Source organism: Micropterus salmoides, unplaced genomic scaffold (genome assembly GCF_014851395.1).
Source record: "Micropterus salmoides isolate LMB-PRFRI ecotype aquatic unplaced genomic scaffold, ASM1485139v1 Ms_hic_scaffold_22, whole genome shotgun sequence".
Taxonomy (NCBI): Eukaryota; Metazoa; Chordata; class Actinopteri; order Centrarchiformes; family Centrarchidae; genus Micropterus; species Micropterus salmoides.
Window position 1 is genome coordinate 2,072,831 of NW_024041373.1, and position 22,645 is coordinate 2,095,475.

Genomic DNA, 22,645 nt, shown 5'->3' on the forward strand with positions numbered 1-22,645 from the left:
TGAAAAAACTAAATTAGAGTACAAGTTGGTCTCATCATGAAGCTGTCACATACACTGAGGGTCAGTACGGGCCCAACAAATTTGTGCCCTGAGGCCACCCACCAGGTGCAATGACATGGATCCAACTTACACAAAAACTGAAACTATGTTTTCACAGGTTTGATGGGGGGGGGGGGGGGGCAGTGTACAAATCGTTTTTTCCACAGGAACTCTTCTCTTACCTTCTGTCAAGAGGTTGGTGAATCCTAGAAAATATAGTACAGGTTTATCTTCTCTTTGTACGTGTGCCAGTGAAAAAGAAACGGTCACAATTCACATTCTCCAGGTTAAATAAGGCTCTGAAGTCATCTGTTTTGCAATAATTGAGGCAGAAGAAAAAAAAACATGATCTTCTTCCACACAGTCTTTTATTTGTAAATAATAAAAATGAACTCTTGAATATAAAACATACACATCAGTAGAGCCACATCTGTTATACAAACAACAACTGTTGCAGTGAATACTTAGTCTTTCGTCTAAAATCGTGGTTTGGGAGTGGGGAGCCATGGGCTGTAAACAATCAGTATTCCTGGAGTAATACTGACAAAGGAAAGGGCAGTCGGCCACACCGCCAAGGGTTTCAACAGAAACATCCGCAAAATATGTCTGCAAAATCAGATTTCTCATTGGCTTTAGAAGTCCAGTCCAAACCAATAGTAATAAACAGGGGAAAGGGATTGAAGGAGAAGAAAGTAAACTTTGTTCCAATTGGTTCTGCTTGCTTTTCTGCAACTGGGACAAATATAAAGGCCTATTAGCGCCCCTCGAGGCTCAGTGCCGCTCAGCGGCTCGAGCACATCCACAGGACGCAACTTCCCTTCAACAAGACCAGGAATGTTTGTGTCTCAGCGATGTTTCGTTTGTTCATAACTTAAGTTCAAGCTGCTCATCCTGGTTTGTATGTACAAGGTGTGCGCGTGTGTGTGTTGGTGACGGGTGGACAGTCAGATACACTCTTTTTTCATATTCATATATCTATATCTTTATAATTTCTGTCAAACTCATAATGATACTTCCTATACATTTAGCTGTTGTACACACATTCTCTATCTCTGTCTCTAGACCCGACTGTGCTAAACTGTTTAGACACCTACACCCTCAGATACGCCAGGGGCTCGAGTATGCTCAGTACTACAGAACAGCACTGTAGTTCAAAGGATTCAAAGAAAAAACTGAAACAAAGATTTTTTTTTTTCCCGGAGACTTTCTAATATGTATATTTAGACCCAGAGTGGTGGGCATGGCCCGGGCGGAGTTGATCCCCCCCCATTGGTCCGCTCCTGTTAGGGGGCGGGGATGGCTTGGCTTTTCTCGATTTGTATTCATATTCAGTACGAGCAAACTGTACAAGAACATGCAACATACAAGCTGGCCTAAAAGTATGTGGAACTAACACATAGTCTAGTCTTTTTTTCTGCTTTTGTTTTTTTGAGAATTGTTCGTTAATTTGTCTCGTCTTCTATTTTACAAAAAAGTAGAGAACAAAACAAAAAACGAAACAAACAGAACAAAAGAAACGTGCATGCAGCTTGGGGCCGGGGCGGGGCGTCCCCGAGTCATGCTGCTCCCTCCTGCAGGGGGAGTGTGAGGGATCAGGGAGGGGAGGAGACCGGGAGGTAGGGGGAGGGTTGGGTAAATGGTGTTCGGGTGAATGTGACCTGACCTTTATTGTCGGCCTTTGGCGCACCATCGCTCGAAAACCAAACATGCACGTACACAGAGGGAGTCTGCACCTTATGGTACCATTCTGAACTCTGGGAACAACAAAGACAAAAAAAAAAGATTCCAAATGAAAAAAAAAAGAGCAAATAGTCAATTTGGCCTCTATTTTCTTTCCTGTTTGTTTAGACAAAGAGTAAAACCTTCTGTTTGCCTCCGACCGAATAAAGGAGTCAAGCTTTTCTTGTGCTTGCTTTCATGTATCACAACAAGGCTAAGAATGTGCACGTGCGTGTGCAGGCTCCCTTCATCTAATGAGGTTACCAAACCGCGCCAAACTGCTGCCCCTCGTGCTCGTTTCCGACTACACTGTTACCACGGTAACACCGGCAGAGACAACCAACAACCAACCTCTGCGTGACGGTACAGCTTCACGAAGTTTTCTGCTCCCACACTTTGTTTACACTCCTCATCCCAGTGGCCTTGCAGTAAGATCTACTAAGATTGGCTGGAGGGTTACTGTGTGGAGGAGTCCACTTTGATCGGGTGCTCAGATAGGGGCTGCAAGAAAGTAAGGAGAAAAGAAAGACAGTAGAGAGAAATGAAGAATATTGGACAGAAACCTCCACTGCTGCAGCTCAGAGGAGAAAACAAAGAAAGCAAAGCTTTGAAAACAAAAAGGCGTACGGAGGAGGAAGAGGGAAGGTGTGAGACGTGATTGTCAGACTCCAGCTAAGCTTTGATTGGCTAGTTCTGTCTCTCCCTCTCTCTCTTTCTCGCTCTCATTCCCTGTCGCTCCGTCTGGCTTTTCATTGGTTGACCGAGGGCTTCTCGTTGTCGCCCCCGGGGCGTGTAGTCGCCCTCTGCTCAGTTCTGGTCCAGTGCGGTCCATTATTTTGTCATTTAAGGGATACTGTGGGGTTTGCGGTTGCCATTCGGTCACTAGGACCGAACGCCCGGTGGCGGTCCTGAGCTGTCCAATGACGTCTGAGACGCCAGCCGCGTGAGCGGAGCTAATGTGGGGTCCACCAATGAGGATGGTGGAAACAGTTTGTACCAGCCAATCACCGTGCTTGAGAGGTCCAGCTCCTCCAATAGAATCTGTGCTACACCCATGAAACATTTGTGGTCCAATCTTCCGTAGTCGCCCCATACTATCACCTAGAGGAGAGAATGGTAGAGGTGAATTCAATGAGTAAGCACTGAGAAAGAAATACTAATTCAATTCAGATTACCTTTATTTGCATGAATGTATAACAACAATATTGCCAAAGCGTCATACAAACTACATAAGAACAATCAACCCCATACATTTAATTAAACAAGTAATTAAAGCATAAAGTAATTAAAGTGTAAAGTAATTAAAGTAGTAAATTAAAATGAAAAATATTAAAAATTAAAATAAAATAAATAATAAAACAGTAAGCTTGTGTATGTGTGTGCGTGTTTAAAAAAAAAAAATTAAAATTAAAATAAAATAAATGAATAAAACAGTAAGCGTGTGTGTGTGTTAAAAAAATAAAATAAATAAAAATTAAAATATATTAAAAATTACAATAAAATAAATAAATAAAACACAATTATTTATCAGTCTGACTTTCCACTGGTTGTCCTCACTTCATGGCATGAGGAGACATATTTTGCAGCAATTATTAATATTAGTTTCGGTGTGTCTGATATGAATTCGAATTCGGGGTATAATACTATGATAGAAATCATAACACATGAAGTCTTCACAACGACTGGAAAACTTAAATCATTTCGTTTGTGTAAATCCAGTTTAAGTCTTAAGTCATTTGAAAGTCCAAGTTAAAGTATTTTGAAACAAGTTCTAGTCAAATCACAGGTCTTTCAGGACAAACCCGAGTCTCAAGTCATTTGAGACATGTCTCAAGTAGAGGTCTTCACAGGTCTAAAGATTCATGCCTGAACCCTACAGACCCAGAAATGTGCTAGCCAGAACCGAACATGACCTGAAGCTGAGATCCGCACTCGTGCAAGAAACGTGGGACCCAAACCCGTCTTAGAGACACAGACTCAGTACACAGACACAGATGATTGCTATTAACAGGTTAATTTTGTCAAAACAAAACCTTGTGCCTTATCTAATGTAATAGGTAGGTAGATTTATTTTGTCACAATACAACAGGTTATAGAGTGAAATTGATTTTGTAACTCCCTTTTGCCACATAGCAGACAATATCCTATCCATTTTATTTATATAGCACATTTAAAAACATGTGATTCTTCTTATCCATCCTCCTTGTCAAGAAAGTAGGTAAAATACCTCCAGGTTTTCCTCTCTTGCTGATTGAAAGAGCATGGCTAATCCACTTGTTATTTAATCTGAAAAGTGTAGTTGCTGTCACGGTGACGGATGACACACGCAACTTGTTTAGAATCAGCTTTGCAATTTTGTTGCATCTATCATAACAAAGATAACTTCGACTGTTTGCCCTTATGAACTCTGAAAACGATTTGTTACCACGGCTGCTAACGTTAGCATTGCTAATGTGCTATCATCTGTGTCTCCGAGAGGAGTCTGATCTCTTTGTCTCTGCTCTCTGATCCTTCACCCCAGAGGCACCACCTTGTGGCCACAGAAGCACTTTGCAGTTTGCCTGCACTGTTGCGACACACACACACACACACACACAGAAGATTACCTGAAGCACTTTGCCCTGGGGACTCTCATCAAAGAGCAGGTGCTGCTGGTAGAGCGGCTCCAGGGTCTTTCGTGCAATCTTAGTTTTCTTTTTGGCTTTACAAGTTCCATTATCCAGCAGGTACACCTTGACATAGGGGGCTAAGGATGGGGGGATAAGAGGGAGCACAAAGAGAGAAAGAGGGAGGCCAGATATAATGAGGAGGGAGGAAGAAGCAAAAGACAGAGGGATAAACTTAGTTGGACTGGGTGTGTGTTTGACTTTGGTTTCAGGTTTAATGCGGAAGTGCTGTATTTAAGGTTCAAGTATGTGTGTGCGTGTGTGCGTGTGTGTGTGTGTGTGTTACCTGGGAGGGATTTGGAGCCTGATTTGGGGGTAAGGCCTCGTGCCCTGATCACCTCCACCTCCAGCTGACCTTTCTTATCCATCAAACCTATCTGAACATCACCTGTATGTACAGGAGACATATGCAAAAACACACAAAAAACACATTTAGACAAATTATTTTGAAAGTATCAGAAACTCAAACTAATATAAAAGTTTAGATCCAAGTTCTCAAAGCAACACATACACAGTACATACAGTACAAATATATTAACTATTAAGTATACTGGTATTCTACTATTTTTACATGTAACAGAAGATAATATTTGTAGTTTCTTTCTTGCATTACAAATATAATAATTTGGGCTAATGGATTGTGCAGTGGATCTGATGGAGCCATCACTTACCCATGGCAGGTGTTGCCAGTGTTTGCCGGCCAACCAGCTGACCGGGGCCTAAACCATCCAGGAAATCACTGAACTGACTGTCGGCACCCAACCGCATACCTGAGAAGATCAGACTGACACACACACACAAATTATTATTAACAGTTCCCGCATCACTACTCCAAACACATGCTGTAAGATGCAATTAAGGGTGCAATTATAAGTTTGGGAAAACAACAATTATTGTCACCCCACACTATACTACTATAATGATAATGGTTATACCATAGCACAGTGTATAGTCAACCGCATGTGTAAGAGACAATAGTAAGATAAACAGGAACTTGCACACCGAAGCCACGTGCTTAAGTAATTCTTGTGAAGTGTTGATATGGTGCTCACTTGTCTTTAAAAACATTGCTGCAAGCTGCTAGAGATATTAACATTAATCTGACGCTTTCATCCAAAGCAAGGTCGCACGCCTCTGGAGCAACGAGGGGTTAAGTGTCTTGCTCAGGGACACTTTGGTGTCTCACAGTGGATTCAAACCCGGGTCTCTCACACCAAAGCTATGTGTCTTATGCACTGTTCCGTCTTTTTTGCATATCATTGGTAACTATATTTGTCTGTCACAATTTGCTGGTTTCTACTGACAAAATGAAAGTTACCCCCAAGAAAATATCAGATGGAGCTTAAATGAGGTCTATTTTCAAACAAGACTAACATCATGTCTACACAGGAGGCGTAGCATGAGCGGCTGCAGCTGCCGCGTTCATGCACAGTGTTTTGGCACCTGTGATTTGTCAGCAAAAATATATTCCATAATATTTCAGGGTAGTTCTGCGATAAATATTATTAATAATATTCTAGACGATATGACAAAACACTGAAAAATGTGTTTGGACTGAAGTTACGTTCACCCTGCATGCATTAATGCTCAATTTATTACCCAATTCTGATTTCTTTATTGACTGTTGAGCCATATCACACTCCAGTGTGAAATGGCCAAGGCCTGAAAGTGACCAGCATGCTCAAAAGAATAACACAATGTCATACGCAGCACGCTGTCATAAGCATGAAACAGACAGGTTACCAAACAGCCGCTCTAGTTTAGCTTCACACGAAATACTTATGAGGTCTGACATCTCCCTGCTCCCACTGACTAACTCCATCGCTGACATCCCCGTTGTTTGCATTCATCATGGCTCCCGCTATTGCAGAACTGTGACGTCGCTCTAAAGTGACATCATATATTTCGATCTGACTGTCCTGCTTTTAAATCTGATCTGTATCTGACTTGGACAACATATGAACGTGGCCCAAATCCGAACTGGAGGAGATCAGATTCCACGTGACTTGGGTTGTTCACACAAATTTGGGTCATTTGGCCTGCAGTCAGAGGTGCTTTGACCTAAATACTAAATCACTTGCTTAAATGCTTAAACCACTTTCTTCCTTGTGAATATAAGACATTATAATTTCCTTTTAGAACTTCTAATGATACCAAAGACGGAGCTCCCATGCGCAAGCACTGCCACAGTCCTTCTTGAGAATATCTTTCAACACAACCATGTACAAGTCATTTTTATTGCCACACAACATTCTGTGTTCACATGTAGTACTATCCTTTAGTGAGTACGTACTTCCCCTCAGAGCTGTAGCTGTTCATGCTACCATCAGTCGACTCTCTGCTGGCCTGCCGGTTCATGGTTGACCCTCCTCGTGGGTACTCCACCGCCATGCCCGTCTCCACGCTCCTCTGGATGCTGCTGCTGCCGGCCTTACCCACCTTCTTACCTGCTGACACCTCTGTGGCAGTCACAGAGAAGAGGTGTTCAACAATTAGGCTTTGCATGTGCAATTTTAACCAAGGTTGTTATCAGATATCAGGCAAGGAGAAAATACGAGGTTACAGGTTCTTAGAGTTCAGTCTTTTTCCAGTCATACTTTTTTGCAACAGTTCAGTAACTCTGACAAGCCTGATACCTCTAGGTTTAGTTTGATCAATATGCAGGCCATCCCATGCAATTTAATATCCCATGGTGACCTCACCAGCATCTCAAACACAATATCTGTGCAAAATAAATACAAGGCAAACTTTGTGATGCTAGAAAAAGGGTTTGTGTAGAAAATCACGTGATATTTGTAAAATAGAAAGGAACATCTATCGTTACTTAGGTGATGAGGTCACTGCGGGAAGATAACATAGTTTAGTCAATCCTCTCCAATCTTGAATGTTTGGCAGGAATGTAAAGGTAAAACACAGAGGGTTGAAGAAATCATACAGTGGACACCCAGACTTAAAGGAGTTCAGCTCTTTTTAGAGGCCTGCTGTTGTCATAAACACATGGCGTCCTTTTGGTCCACCCAAAAAGAATCCCAGTGTTTTGGGTGACGACATGCAAATATGTCAGATTTTATTTCTTTTTGTTAGTGAAATTAAAGTAGTGAAAATTAAAAGGCGGATTCATTTCAGCAGTTGAGAAAATTGTTTTCCACATAGCCAGGCCTCTTTTCGAACTGAACCGCCCTTTGAACAAATCGGAGACAGAAGAGGGTGGAGTAATGAAGCGTGCCGGAGACAGAGGTCAGGGGGGGCTGGAGGTGTGGGGAACAGAGCTACTCTGCAACTCCCCCTCGCTATCATTCTGTTTTTGTGGCTCCATGTCTGTCTGAGTTTGGTCTACTTTGTCTGCACCTGTGTCTCTTTTTAAAGCGTATCGTGACGCTTTATTAAGTAACTTATTCTTTCTCACTGCAAAAACAGGATAACACAAAGTTCCATCTAACAGCTGCTACATAATGTTCTGAATAATCAGAGCTTTATAGAGAAGGACATATTGTACAACATGTACAACATGTCAGTTTGTGTAGCGATATGCAAAATATTTACATTGGATTTACAAGTGCAAACCATTTACAGTATGTATTATAAAGGGCAATTTGCTGCCTTGTGGAAAAGGCAGAGTTGATTTAACCCCCTGAATGTGTTTTCTTGCAATATAATATAATACCATGCTTATTATCATCATCGTTATCATGCACCTTTCTGGCACCTATGAGTTCTCATAAGCCTGAAGTAATGTGGTGCTTGTCACAGTTTAGCTTTCTCCCTGTCTTACAGTGTCTGACTGCCTTCCTTTCAAAATGTCTGTCTATCTAACTATTGCTTTACCTTTCTGTCTGTCCGCCGCCTTACCCGCCGCCTCTGAAATAACACACACAACAACAACAAAGCCAATAAACAACATCGGAAACAACAGAAACACTACATACACTGGTAAAACCAAATATGTTAGTGTTAGTGACCTAGAGGATGATGTCTTTCTGTCTCTATGTACAGTAAGTGTGTGTGTGTGTGTGTGTGTGTGTGTGTGTGTGTGTGTGTGTGTGTGTGTGTGCGCTTTTGTCCTGAACCTTTTATATATAGAAAAGGATGTATAAATAAATACAAATACACTAAACCAGTTCTTAAAGCATTTGAGCATGTCAAAAACATGTAACTGCACTCTCCAAGATATAAGAGACTTAAGAGAGCTTTATTGCCATTTGCTCTGACAACTGAAGCTCTGATAGCTGCAACTAGTGTTGTAGTACTCGAGTACAGTCCTGGTCTCGAGACCGGTCTTAAGATTACTTTTAGGTGGTCTTGACTCGTTCTCGCCCTCCATCGGTCTTGGTCTCGACTTGGTCTCAGCCCCTTAAAGTCTTGGTCTTGATAAACTCTGGTCTTGGTGTTGACTTGGTCTCGGTTTGGGCGGTCTTGACTATAACTCTAGCTGCAACTGTAATAAAGTGCTGTGCTCCAGTCCACATTTAACACTGTACACTGTGGAATTTTCATTGTTAACAAACCTATTTTATTACATGTCTCATTTCTCCCGAATATATTTTCTAAATTCTAAAAGATTTGCAAACCCTTGCTTTTAAACACTTTGAAACCTGCAGTGTTCACCATGGTTTGATCTCTCCTTCTCCTCCTCTTTTATTGGGGCATCTTTTACAGCACACTACAGCTGCCAATAGCTCTCTGCAGTCTGCAAAACTGTGGATCACATTTCCCCTTATGCTCATAGCATGCCTTTGATTTCACCAAGTGTGTGCTGGTAGAGCACCAGGTGCAAACAAATTGCAAAATTGCTGTACAGCACAACCATGGGTCAAAATTTCATAGGGTACCTTTGAGTGCAAGTGTACACTCATATCAGAAAGATGGCATATAGGTGATTAACTGTACTGTTATATTAAAGTTTGTTCTAAAAATAATTTTTGGTATTAATATTGCCACGTACTATTTTTGGTGCAATTACTCAAATGTCACCAAAGTGTCAGCTGCAAAAGGCCAATTTATACTTCTGCGTCTAGCCGACGGTGTGACATGTAGTTACAATTTTGTGGAAGTGTGCGTCAAGTAAGGTGTACCTACGGCGTTGATTTGACGCAGAAGTATAAATTGGCCTTAACTCATGCTGGTAGTGTAATTATCTCTAAATTGCTCTTTAAAGCAATATGTATGTATTAATTTGATCTCAAACAGCTTCAAAATCATTTTGATTGTACACTGACTGGCACCCAAAATGACTCTTCAGCAAGTAAGCTATAAGAAGCAAAAAGTATATACTGTAAGTTTTTTTTGGAAGAAGCTAGCTCATTATTCTCAGTATGGATATCATGGCAGATGCTGTGAAAAGACCGTTGGCTTACTTGTTGGCGTGAGCTAACGGAGCTGAAAGGATGCAAGACAGATGCCAAGCTGGCCTTCCTGCTGTTGGAATAGTCAGTAATAACTTATAAGTAGACTTGCTTTGCCTTGTGTTGTTGTGCTTGCTTGATGTTCTGACAAGAACCAGGAAAATAGATCATATTTCTTCTGTCTTAGCTTCTATTTATTTATTTATTTGAAAGGGACAGTGCATATTAATGGACATCTTAGCTTTTCAGCAATGTAAATATTCTCTGCATTGGTTTCCTGTAAAATCCAGAACAGAATTTAAAATCCTTCTTCTCACATCTAAGCTCTTAAAGAGGTTATTTTATGCTCATTTTCAGGTTCAAAATCTTATTTAGGGGTTGTACCAGAACAAGTTTACATGGTTTAATTTAAAAAAAAACACCATATTTTTGCCATACTGCACATTGCTGCAGCTCCTCTTTTCACCCTGTGTTGAAGGCTTCGTTTTAGCTATGGAGTGATACATCTTGTCTCTAAATGATCTTTGTTGGGAGTTGCACATGCACAGTTCCTAGTTCCTACTAGCCAATCAGAAGCAGAGAAGGGCAGGTCAGTGAGAAGCCGGTAAACAGCTTCGGTTCAGCTGTACATGTTGCCGACCAGCTTGGCAACATGGACTGGAGCAAGAGTTTCAGAGTGGTGAGTTATTAATCTGTAACAAAAGTATCTTTCATCCATAAAGTTTTAACTGAGCTCTGTCTCTACATCACAGGAACAACTTTATGTCCACTGACTGCCTGGAGGGTAGCTAGTGTTTGGAAGCATTTGGCTTTCATCCTCTGTGTCGTCACAGGGATGAAAGAGAAGCGGCTCGACTACAAACGAGCTGTTTTCAGGCAGTTTTAGATTTTCTGAAAGAGCACTTTAACACCAGCAGAAAATCTTGTTTTTGCTGATCTCCAGTGATTCAGTTTCTAAACTTGATACAGTGATGTAGAAGTGTACCTCATAGTATGGCACTATACACTGTGACATTAATGTCCACTGACCACACCCAAGCTCATCCATCATTGATGCTGGTGTGGTCAGATGTGCAACACACTTTCAACCACATACGGCAGTGAAACCCTGCTGTTGTTACTTTTTAAAATGTCAGACTTTGGTGCGCCCCGATTGTAGTATGGGAAGAAAAAGACACTACTATCCCCTGGGTCTCATTTTTCTAAGAACAAAAACGTACTCCATCAGAATGATTTAAAATCATCAAATCAAAAATTCTACGTACAGTGACTGAATGATTTACCACACATTGTAAAACAGACTATATGCCATTAGAGGCTGCCAATCATCTTGGCAAAGATATTATGTATTTACAGTAATTACACTCATGTCTTAAAATTATTGTGGTGGTGATTCTTTGATGAAATTATACAAACAGCAGCATAAATTCAGTGAAGGTGTATGGTTGGTGCTGCCATGTAGTTTAGGCTTGTTAGGATAAGTAGACCTGCTATTACTGTATCATATCCTGTTTATTCCTGTGTGTTTCTTCCTTTCTCTCTGTCTGTATTTGTGTGATGGTTTGTCCGACTGTCAGTCAGACTGTTCTCTGACCTGTCTGGCTGAGTTGCGAGGTACTTCGGCTGCGTCTGGATGGCAGGATGGCGACAACACGTTGGCTGAGGCTGGAGCGCCGCTTCTTGATCCCGCTTCCCAGGCTCCCGAGCGCCGTGTCTGACTGGCTGCCATCAGTGTGCTCCATGCCGTAGATCTCCCCACTCACGCTGGTACTCTTCATCATGTGACGGCCCGTTGCGCGAATGGCCCTGCTGCATCATCGCATTTTACAAAGCCAATCAATTCCTTTACTGTAAACACGGTAAATATAAACATGGGCAATAATACACAAAAAAGTAAAAGTATGTGTGTCTACCTGAAGCGTCCCCGTGGTCTCTCTGACTGGATGGACATGTAGCTGGTGCTACTGATGCGAGAGGCACTGCTGGTTCGAGAGATGGCTGACACGTCGCTGACATCACTGTCTGAGGACTTATGGGAAACGTTCTCACTGCTCCTCCTCTGGTCCTTGTAGAGCTGCAGGAAACACACACCACACAAAATAGATATTAGAATGTTAAGAAGAGCAACACACTTGAAACCTTCAACCACATATGGCAGTGAAACCCTTTTCCACCTGCTGTTGTTACTTTTTAAAGCCATTATGTGTAAAATTTGAAAATGTCAGACTTTGGCGAACCCCAATGGTAGCACTACTATCCCCTTGTTGTTAGTGGACACACATCAGGACAGGTGTTAATGATGAAGTAATCCATATTTTTCTTACTAACAATGGATCAAATAAAAATAATTTGTGTAATGTGAGAAGGGTCGCTCATTGTGAAGAACCCAGAGACAATTATCACTCTGCAGTTCCCCTCAGCTCTACAGTGCACTACAGTATCTTTCAGCTCGTTGTTTTGTTTCATGAAGCGCAACTTTTCTGTTTTGGTTCAGTGCTCTCATCAACTTTATTTCAGCAAAAAAAAAAAAACAACCTTATAAACTCACACAACGCCACACTACTGCACTGCGCCCATTGACCATGCTCTTAACTCAACCAAATCGCTGTTCAGCTTTGAGCAAAATGAGAGAGAAAAATCTGTGCCCTAACGGTTTTTTAATGCTTAGTAGTTACTTAAGGCTTAAAGGCCCTGCATACCCACACCAAACTCCATGTGCCACTTGGAATAATAAAGGTATAACTTTTCCACCATACTCTGCGTGCACAATTATTAAGCAATTTGTAATTCTCAGGATTCATTTTTTGTTGAACAAACACAGCGGTCTCAGTCAATCCAAAATAAAATTGAACCTCAAACCTGAATGTTTAACTGAGGAAAAGTGAGTTTTGTCTTGCTCAGGAGAATATATAAGTGTGCAGAATTATTAGGGAACTAAATTACCAAAATAATTTCTATCAAATTACTTGTTTATTCTCAATCTTTTAAGTATAACAACACAAAACAACAAACTATTGACTTATCTTTCACTGAAGCAGAAATCATAGCCTCCCAAGTGCTGTTCAAAGAGGTGTATTATCTACCCTGACTGTGAATCTGACGTTTGAGAAAGGACCACATTTCTCAATAGGATTCAAGTCTGGTGAGGAAAGGGGCCAAGTCATTGTTTGGGCATCTTTGAGGCCCTTGCTGGCTAGCTTCTTCCTGTACCACTGATTGAAGAAAGTATCTTCCAGAAACTGTCAGTCTTCAACCTGAAAAGGTCCAATCTCATCCTTAATGATAGCAGCCCATTCCTTTACTCCTCCCCCACCTTGCTGGCACCTGAGTCAAAGTGGTGTCCTGTGTCCATCAGTGACCCAGCCACGGGCCCATCCATCTGGTCCATCAAGAGTCTCTCTCACTTCAATTCTCTTATGAGATTTATTTTCCCAATCTTGATGCTTCGACTTGTGATTCTTATTCGATGTTGGTCGTTTTTCAGCCTTCCTGACCTTGACCATGTCTCTGAGCACTTGGACTTCTGGACACTCCAGGTAGGATGCAGTTCTGGAATAAGGTGGCACTGGAGGATAGTGGGTTCCTGGTAGCTTCACGTTTAATTCTACTCCAGTCTTTTGCAGTTAATTTGAGCCTTTTCTTCTCCATAGGCTTTTTGCGCCTTGGTTGACTATTAGCAACAAAACATTTGATTGTCCGGTGGTCACTCCTCAAAAGTTTAGCTATATCAAGAGTGTTGCATCCTTCTGAATGGAATTTTCCAATTTTTGACTTTTCAGTGTCAGTTAAATCTTTGTAACAAAGCTGCCTAATAATCATGCACACCTTGATATAAGGTCTCATTCACTTTCCCCACACCCTCCCTCATTACACAAATACATTTCACCTGAAAATGTTTAACTCCATTGAGCATTCAAATATACATAGTTTGGAGTTGGAAAATGTGTAAAGCAATAATTATTCATTCAGAATACTTACTTGCTTAATAATTGTGCACGCAGTGTAACAGGGGGGAAAAAGAGTCTTTTTCATGGCAGAGGTTTTGGCATGTCACAGCAGGAAATGTACAGGTGTCATATTTGTGCCAGCTCCAGGGTCCTGGTATTGTGCACACTGATTCACTGACATGGCTTATTGCAATATCTACTGGAACTAAGCCATCATAAATGTCAATAATCACACCTGTGCTTTTCCTGCAAAGCCAATTTAAAACATCTGTTGTGAAAAAGGCCTAGAGGAGACTCGGGGAGATGTTAATCATTCACAGCCTGTACACACCCATACAGCCTCCAAAATATATCTAATTAGGCAAATGCATGAAAATACTTGTGTGGGTTTTCCAAGGGTGAGGAGGGCCTTTAATTGTTGTCACAATACAGCTTACTGCAATACTGTCAGAAATCATTTCACATTCATTTAAACTGTGTAATGCATTACAAAGACAGCAATGGCATGTTGCATTCAAAAAGGTTTAACTATTGGCATGCGGACATGTGTGAAAGTCAGCATATTGCCATTAAACTGTCGGTTCAGCCAGTAGGGATTATACAATTCTGTATTCCTGCATTTGGTGCATTCTGGAGTGACTGCCCCATTGGAGCCAATTCATTTTACTGAGTGGTCTTCACCATTATGGTAACATAATGTATTACTTTCATAGACAGTAAATGCAATTCACTGTGATGCCCTTCAGCAACATTGTGGCTCATGCTCTCTGGCTGGAACCCTTATTGTCCCCTGCCATCTCCTGATGGGGTTTGTTTTTAAAGTGAACTGTCAGGCTTAATGAAGCCAAAAATAAATAAATAAATAAAAATTGTTCTGGCCCACCTCCCGTTTGTTCTTCAGGGCCCGATCCAGGTCCTGTTGACTGGAGGTGGTGGCAGCTGAAACGCGGTTGGAATGAACCCTCATATGGAGCTGACGAACACACTCCTCTGCTACCAGGGCTACACACACACACACACACACACACACACACACACACACACACATACAGGTGAAATACAAGAAACTCAATAAACTCCCATTCAATCAGACACTGCACTGTAAATTGATCCTATTTGCAGTAAAAAAAACAAAGAAGATAAAAAAAAAAAAGAAAGTAAAGCCTCAGCAGTCCTGAACAAGCTGGACACGATAACATTGATGTCACCTTCCACCATGTATGAGTAATGAACCTTTCTCAAACTTAAAAAATCCACCCCTCACCATCATTTGAGAAAACCGCACAAGTAAGTACTGACTGAACATCCTTTTAATCTTACAAATAAAATAACCTAATAATAATAATTGTTTAATCCGTACAAAGAATTACATCGTGTGGTTTTACAGGTGGCTATTTGCCAGACTATTTCTTGGCTGGGCCTAGTGACTTCCTGGAGTCTTGTCGTCACTGTGAGGTTGCAAGGCAACCAGCAGAATACTATTGTCTGAATGGCATTGCATCAGGCCAGTACAGCACAGGGAACAAGTAATCATGGTGGATACCTTGTAAAAGTACAAATGTACAAATGATCCCTCGGCAAGACTTAAACATGATTCAGTGTTACATGCACACACACGATCATCAGCACATACCTTGCTCTGCGGTGCTGCTCTTAGGGGGAAGCTGTGGAAGTTGCCTTACTCTGCGGGCTGAGGAGGATGTCACTGAGGAGGAAAGAGACGAACCACCTTGGAGGTGGCCCCTAACAAAATAATATGATAGTGAAGCAGACAGAGTGGAAAACAGACAGGGGAAGGGAGAGAGGGAGAGAGGGTTTAAGAAGAGAGGGGAGAGAAAATGAATGAACAAAAGCAAGGATGAAAAGAATGGGGATTAAAAAAAGAAAGAAAATGAAAATAAAGTCAGTATATTTGTGATCCAGGGAGTACACTGCAGCACCAGTCACCTGCTGGTCGGAGTTCACATTTCATGCCTGTTCGCACAGTATCATTTTGACTTTGCAAGTGTTCAAATTCACCTGAGGGAAAAACAAAACTGAGTAGAAAAACAGCTATTAACCAATGGAACCCACTGTCGCTTCATATTTCTTCTTAAGATGTCTAACGTCAAATATAAAATTGCATGAAAAATTATATGACAGAATGTGGCTATAGAAAAAAGCATCCGCTGTGGAAATGAACGAACAGCAACGATATTTTAGTGAAAACTCAGTGGCAACAACATATTCACAAAGTGAAGCTTGTTCAGGGGTTGATAGTGAGGGATCCTGTTGCAGGAAGAGCAGCAAATAGACAGTGAAAAAACACAGAGAGAAGGTGAAAGATTTCAAGCACAAATCCCACCATACCTGCAGACATTCATTCATAGTTATTTATTCATAAAGCCTGTGTTTCCTATTTCACTGTTTAGTACCCATAATTAATTTGTCGTGTGTTTTGGTAAGTTGCTCCAATCAGATCAATAGAGAGCCTAAGAGACCGTAAGTCCCTCCTTACTTCGGAAAAAATATGTACGGTAGTCAATGGCAAGAGACAAAAAGTTTTTTTATCCCGTTTGAATTTTGCTCTGAATTACACACATGATGATGATTTTTCTTAACGGACTAAATTATCTTTTAAATTATACAAACATCATATGTGTAATTCAGGGCACCACTCAAACAGGATAAAAAAATAAGTGGTCTGTTGCCATTGATTGCCGTACATATTTTGTCCGAAATAAGGTCCCATGAGCCGGAAGCAAGTGACTTAGGCTATTCTTAAAAAATACTAAGAGAAAACTGTTCATTTTAAGTATAAAATTGTCATTTAACAGAGCATCGACTCTGCCATTACAGTCAGAATAGGGCAAGATAATAAAATGACTAATGCTACATAATTTAACAATGTAATAATTAGTTTCCCTTTACCCTTGTGTTTTACAAATTACCCCATAAAATTTTTCAGATGTTGCTTGAGGAATGTTAAAACAGACCAAAATATCCAAAACAGGCCTAACACCTTAACACAGCACATCCGCTCAGAAATTGCAAAATTACACTGATAAACAACGACCTTTGAGTGTTCACACATCACATATACAAAAACTACACAAACACAGAACAGCAGCAGCGTCTGAAGCTGTGATGTGGCAATGGCAGGTCACAGAAACACACATATACCAGCAGGTAAAAGTATGAAGGAGCGAGAGAGCAGCCCTGTCTTGTTCCTCTTACAGTATCTACAGTAAATCAAAGGGGATCTGCCAAGCTGTGTCACTGGGGGAACACTCATTCAAGGGGAATCCCCTTACCAAGGGGCTGCAGTGGGGCCTTCTTTCCTTTGGAGCCCCTTAAGATGGAGGTGGGTTTCATTCTTGTACACACACACACACAAATATGCACCGACACACGAGTACAATACAAACCCAAAGCCCCGCAACACAGTGTGCGAGCAGCAGCATGCAGGAACAAAAACGGGAAGAAAGATGGGGTTGAGGAAAAATGGAGGACGGAAGAAAAAGCAACAGAATACAAATAAATAAAGTCCAAATCAAGTTAAATGAAACATTAGCAAAACCTCTTGCTTGCAGGTAGCATTAACCTTAATTTGTCCAATGTATAGTTAACATTCCTGATTATAGAGCTATTAAAAGACCAGTATCAAAACATCCAATCATGTCTCCTAAAAAGTACATGTACATACTTGTGTATATTTTGAAGTGCAATGTTAGGAATAAGCTACGTAGTGGTTTAGTGATCCCCTGACTTCTCCTCAAGTACCACCATGAGGTGTGATTTTAAGTGAAATGTCTCAACAACTCTGGTACTTCAATTTGGTACAGAAATTCATGTCCTCCACAAGATGAATTGTAAGAATCTTTGACTTTTCTTTAGTTTATGACTGATAGTGAATTGGTAATCTGGCCAACGCACCTTTGGGGCTGGTGTAACGTAAATTATTTATTTATTTATATTTATAACTGTTTAAAAACTGGGCCAATGGCCCATAGAGCACAGACAGGGTCATTTTCTATACTGACACTGGGCTGGCCCAATCATATCTCTTACTGGCCCCTCCCCCTGTGGACTCTTGCGTTGCAGGCCAAAAAAAATAATCTTCAGATGGCTGCCGCCAAATGAAAATAACTGATATGTTTGCTATCGGAGCTGCAGTAGCTTCAACATCAGCTGCAGTACCCGACGTAGTGCAGGCACAGGCACTTGAAGGAGTGAAGGAGAGCCGTGGCCAATGCCAGGCAGAGGAGGAGGTGAGACAGCGAAGCAGAGGGACAAAGTGGCTGTGATAGGGCCAACAGGGCTGAATTTCGTGTTTCGCCCTATATAAATAAAGATATTTCCTCCATAAATTGGTGTAGAAAATGTCTCCAGAATGCAGGAAATTAAGTGTTTCAATGCACAGAATCTTCTGGGGGAGAAACTCCCAGGCCCCCCAATCCTATATTTCATCAATAAATATTTTTTCTAAATACTATTAAAATGTATTCTTGTCTTCTTCTCATGGCTTCGATCTTGTGCAATATCACGTCTCATGGGCACACCCCTAATCTGAGCCCTTAAATGTCCCCAACACTTTTCAACACAAAGTGATGTCCTTGGGTAGGGTGTGTGCCATGTCACTGTCAAACAGCGCTGCATACGCTATTAGACACTCTTTTTGTAGCTACCATAGTTTCCTGATGCAGTCTTAACTTTGGCTAACTGTCCTTATGGCTGACTAGGTGAGGTTATTTTGTCTAATGTGTTGTTGGCTAATCCCACGCTGCTGTGAAAATGACTTGTAGGCGAATGAGGACACTGATTCACTTGCACGTACCACTCAGCTGGTTTGGGGGAATATCGCAGTAGGTACACATTTATATGGAAGGATGGTGTGTTGGTGAGGGGTGTCCGACCGATTCTGGTGGGCCGCCTGGGCCAAAAATGCCGGGGGCGATTTTTTGTCCCAGTCCAGCCCTATGTATGTCTATATGAAGAGCCATAAGAGGAAAATATTCAGAATCCCTGCTGTAATCTAAAGCCCTATTCAGACTAGATTTATTTCTCCATGGGAGGTTGGGTGATTTGAAGAAAGTGATATCCTTGTATTTTCCGTGTGAAGAGCTACTAGTCCTTCTACTTAATTTATTATTTAATTAGGTTAGTGTAAAAGTTGAATTGTGTGTGAAAATGGGGTCAGAAATATTTTCCTAATCTCTAAGAAGGAAACATGTTAGCACCAACATGTTTATTTGTGATGAACATCAACGACAATTATATCCTCAGGAAATGTAAGTAACACTGAATTATATCAATATGTGTGACTCAAATTCACCTAACTTGTCTCACATTTTAAGGCTCTTGGCTTCGTCCTGCGGAATGTTCGTGTATTATAAATCTTGTAATTTCACTATAGTTATAATATAATACAATGAGTTAAATTACTGAGGTGCACAGTGCATTTAATTCCCTGCCTCCCCCTGTAATGTTAACATTGTCCAAACTGGGCTCAAGACTAACTTCCAAACTGGCTGGGATTTAAAAGGATTTCTAAAGATTTCTTAAGTTGGTTGTGTGATTTCAAGCTCTTCCAGTCAATGACCTCATACACTACAGTTCGACATGTGCTGAGACTACAGTACATGCCTTACCTGCAACTGTCAGAGAGCTTCCTGCCAAGAGTCTGACATTCAGGTGTCTTCAGGGTCCGAGGCTGCCTGGAGAATGGTGGATGAGCAAAAGGAACAATACACAAAAGAAAAAAAAGATGGATGGATGGATGAAAGGATGAAAGAGAGCATGATGGAGGATACATCATTTAGATTTAGAAGAGTCTGACTCTGTCAGGGAACTGTCATTGGCCTTATAAGTTTATGATGTGGAAAACAGGAAATTGGAGGTATGCTGTGATGGATGGTATGATGGTCATGAATATGGTGCTTCATCTGTGCCTGTGTATGTGTGTGCATGTAAGTGTGTGTGTACCTCGTCTTTGTACTGAGGTGAATTAAAGTCTCTTGAGTAGGAAGTAGCATCCATATTCTCCATTCATGGACATGAAGATGACAAGGATGATACATGTACCGCCACACACATACACACAAACACACAGTCACACTTCTGGTATGAATTATGGCCATCATGAATTATAAGTCATTGCTGAGCACTAAACCTTGAAAAAGAGACTGCTTAAAGATTGAGAGGAGAGGGTGAGCACACAGAAGCTGCAGATGCAATTCCCCAAACAAAAAGTGCACTCGGAAAGACTGCAGGAAGCAAACTCAATACGGCAAGATTTCACACCATAACCAGTACAATCTACCATCAGGTCAGAAGAGCACAAACCTGGCCCATAAAGGCGAAGGAAGGACAGAAAAGCAACAGGACAAAAATATGACAACAACAACCACAACCAGGGACGAAAACTATCGCTACAACTCTTGGCAACAAATTACAAACCAGAAAAACGCCATTCACAAGCTGAAAAACCATACAAGCAACCCTTTACACAATGTGAGTGACAAAGTATGAAACAAAGTAGAACTTGTCCATGGGACATTCTGACTTTTATTTTGACAAGTTGTACATTGTAAATCATGTTCACTCTCACTGCGTCCAGCTCATTGACCACAAACCAGGAGATTAAGGTTAGCAACAGGAAGCTAAATTGCAAAATAGCTTGTCATTTTATCTTGTATTTGTTCAAATAAAATACAACTACAAATATTGTTGTTTTCAAAAAATAACAATTCCTGTTATAGGCAAGTTTATGGTAATTCGATATCTTGGGAAATGTCTTATTTACATTTTTGTCAAGCGATTGTGATGATATCACTCTCGCTAAATATGAAGCTAAAGCCAGGAAACAATATCATAGCCTAGCATAAAAATGTGAAATATGGGGAAACAGGTAAGCTGGCAATGATCCAGGTAACAGAAGCAGCCTTACAGTACCTCTAAAGCTCACTGATTTACAGGTTATGTTTTATTTGTTAATCCATGTCTTTGTAGAGAGCGAGGCTAGCTGTTTCCCCCCCGTTTCGAGTCGTTATGCTAAGCTAACTCCAAAGTCCACTGACTCCGAGTCGGTTCGAGTCGTTATGCTAAGCTAACTCCAAAAGTCCACTGACTCCGGCTACGCTACGCCACGTTTTTTGCTCCGTGCTCACCCCGGTGTCAAAGTCCACTGGAAGCGTTTTAGCAGCGGAGCGTGCAGCCTGCCTCACGTTATTGACTTGTAATGAATTTTTCCTTTTTGTGCTTCTACCTTCGTCACAGCACGTGAGTCTCCACAGGGTGTTTTTTATTTTGACTGGATTCTCTATGCTTTTCTGTGTCTGACTTCCGGCCCGGTTCAACCTGCTCTGTGCTGCTTGACATGGCTGCTGTCAAAAATAGACTGGCTACCTATTCTCTGCAAAGCGGAGTGGGGAGCCGCTTCTTGGAAGTTTCTTTGAAGCTTCTGGGATGCGCTGCAGCCGCGTCTCATGGACTCACAACCATTGACTAGAACGGCCGCAATTAGTTCTGGCAACTGCGGCGCAGCAGTAAGGCGCTGTAGCCGGAGTCAATGGACTTTAGGCGTAACTGCCTCCTGGCTGTAACTTCATATTTAACAACAAATATGACTAGTGCTGATCTTCTCGTCTAACTCTCAGCAAGTATGAAAAATTCTGAACTATTTTCTACACATTTGAACATACATACATTTGAAAATATGCCACTTTCCCTCTGCACTAAATTTGGTTAAAATAAGTTGAATCATAGTTTTATATGATACAAGATAAAGTAACTCACTGCACTTTTATCAGACTAGGTTACAATGTCACTACCAGCTAATCACAGAGATTTCAGAACTCAGTAAAGAGATTAGTGTTAGCTGCACATATGAGGTAGAGCTTGACATTTGCCTGAACCCAATTAGACCACACTGAACCCAGAGGATTTCAGTGAGGTTTTAGAAAATGTGTTCCATCCATTACTGAAAAAAATCTTGGTGACATATTGGGTGGTGATTTGCTTTTGAAAATTTAGGGTTTAGGTCATAATAGCATCAGATATTAAGGCATAAGTCAAGCTCTAAGATGAAGCGGTCAGGGGTCCACAGAAGGGTACCTGTCATCTTCAGGGGAAGCATGTTGGATAAGAATCCTGGGACTTGCCGGACGTCTCCGGGGCAAGGAATGGGACAAAGATTTTCTATGTGTACACATACAAAATATATCACCCATATGACCAGATAAGCAAGTGATTACAAAATCAGAGAGCCCTGCTATTTGTGCCTATTTGTGCATGACTATCTTTGTGCGTGCCATGGCTACAAGTATTTTTTGGCCATTTGAGGGCAGCAAACAGGCTGCAAAGACAACTTGGGCCCAATCCCAATCTCCACTCTGAAGCCTTAAACCCTGAACCCTCACAGATTTAGTTGATATCACCTGGTAAGTGCTTGAGCACAAGAACCTGCCCGAAAGGACCCGAACTGGGATAATGGGACTTTGCGCCATATCACGTTACCTGGAAGACGCCATAACATGTAATGTACAATGTACATGTTTTATTTTAAGTTTTTTACTTCCTTCATAGCCAAGGTTAATGGAACTGTCTGATTAGAAGACAGAGTGGACGAGAGATAATTTTCAAATAATAAATTTACTTGTTTTTAACAAAACAGCAACACTTACATGTAAACTTCCCTTTTCTTGTATTTGGTCTTTCCATGTTTGTTTACCTTTTATTACACCTCCAGGCTTCCCCTGGTAACCCTGTGTTTAACATCACACGTCTGCAGAAATGCAGACTTATGGAAAGTGTACATAAAGGGCTCAAAGAGTGAGAAAGCCCTAATGCACTTGACAATCAAAGTCCTTAAAGTCCGTGAGTCCTTGAGTGTGGAGTTAGGGATTGGGCCATTGACATACAATCCCTTGATAAAGTCGATAGGGTGAGCTTT

The 22,645-nt window shown here is 41.2% G+C and overlaps 1 protein-coding gene across 8 annotated transcripts in view; it reads right to left on the reverse strand.

Moving 5' to 3' along the window:
• Positions 1–388: 388 nt before the first annotated feature.
• LOC119917560 (regulating synaptic membrane exocytosis protein 1-like) overlaps positions 389–22,645 on the reverse strand; it is a 98,862-nt gene continuing 76,605 nt past the window's right edge. For 6 of the 8 annotated variants that reach the window (XM_038737936.1, XM_038737938.1, XM_038737937.1 and 3 more), the window contains 12 exons: positions 21,808–21,891; positions 19,344–19,409; positions 15,347–15,456; positions 14,597–14,715; positions 11,680–11,840; positions 11,361–11,575; positions 8,250–8,282; positions 6,718–6,883; positions 5,096–5,208; positions 4,711–4,812; positions 4,365–4,504; positions 389–2,859 (listed from right to left, as the gene is read on the reverse strand). In XM_038737936.1, coding sequence (XP_038593864.1) covers positions 2,641–2,859; positions 4,365–4,504; positions 4,711–4,812; positions 5,096–5,208; positions 6,718–6,883; positions 8,250–8,282; positions 11,361–11,575; positions 11,680–11,840; positions 14,597–14,715; positions 15,347–15,456; positions 19,344–19,409; positions 21,808–21,891 — 1,528 coding nt within the window. In that variant the 3' untranslated portion in view covers positions 389–2,640. The remainder of the gene's footprint in view (positions 2,860–4,364; positions 4,505–4,710; positions 4,813–5,095; positions 5,209–6,717; positions 6,884–8,249; positions 8,283–11,360; positions 11,576–11,679; positions 11,841–14,596; positions 14,716–15,346; positions 15,457–19,343; positions 19,410–21,807; positions 21,892–22,645) is intronic. The other 2 variants (XM_038737939.1, XM_038737940.1) reach the window with 2 other exon arrangements.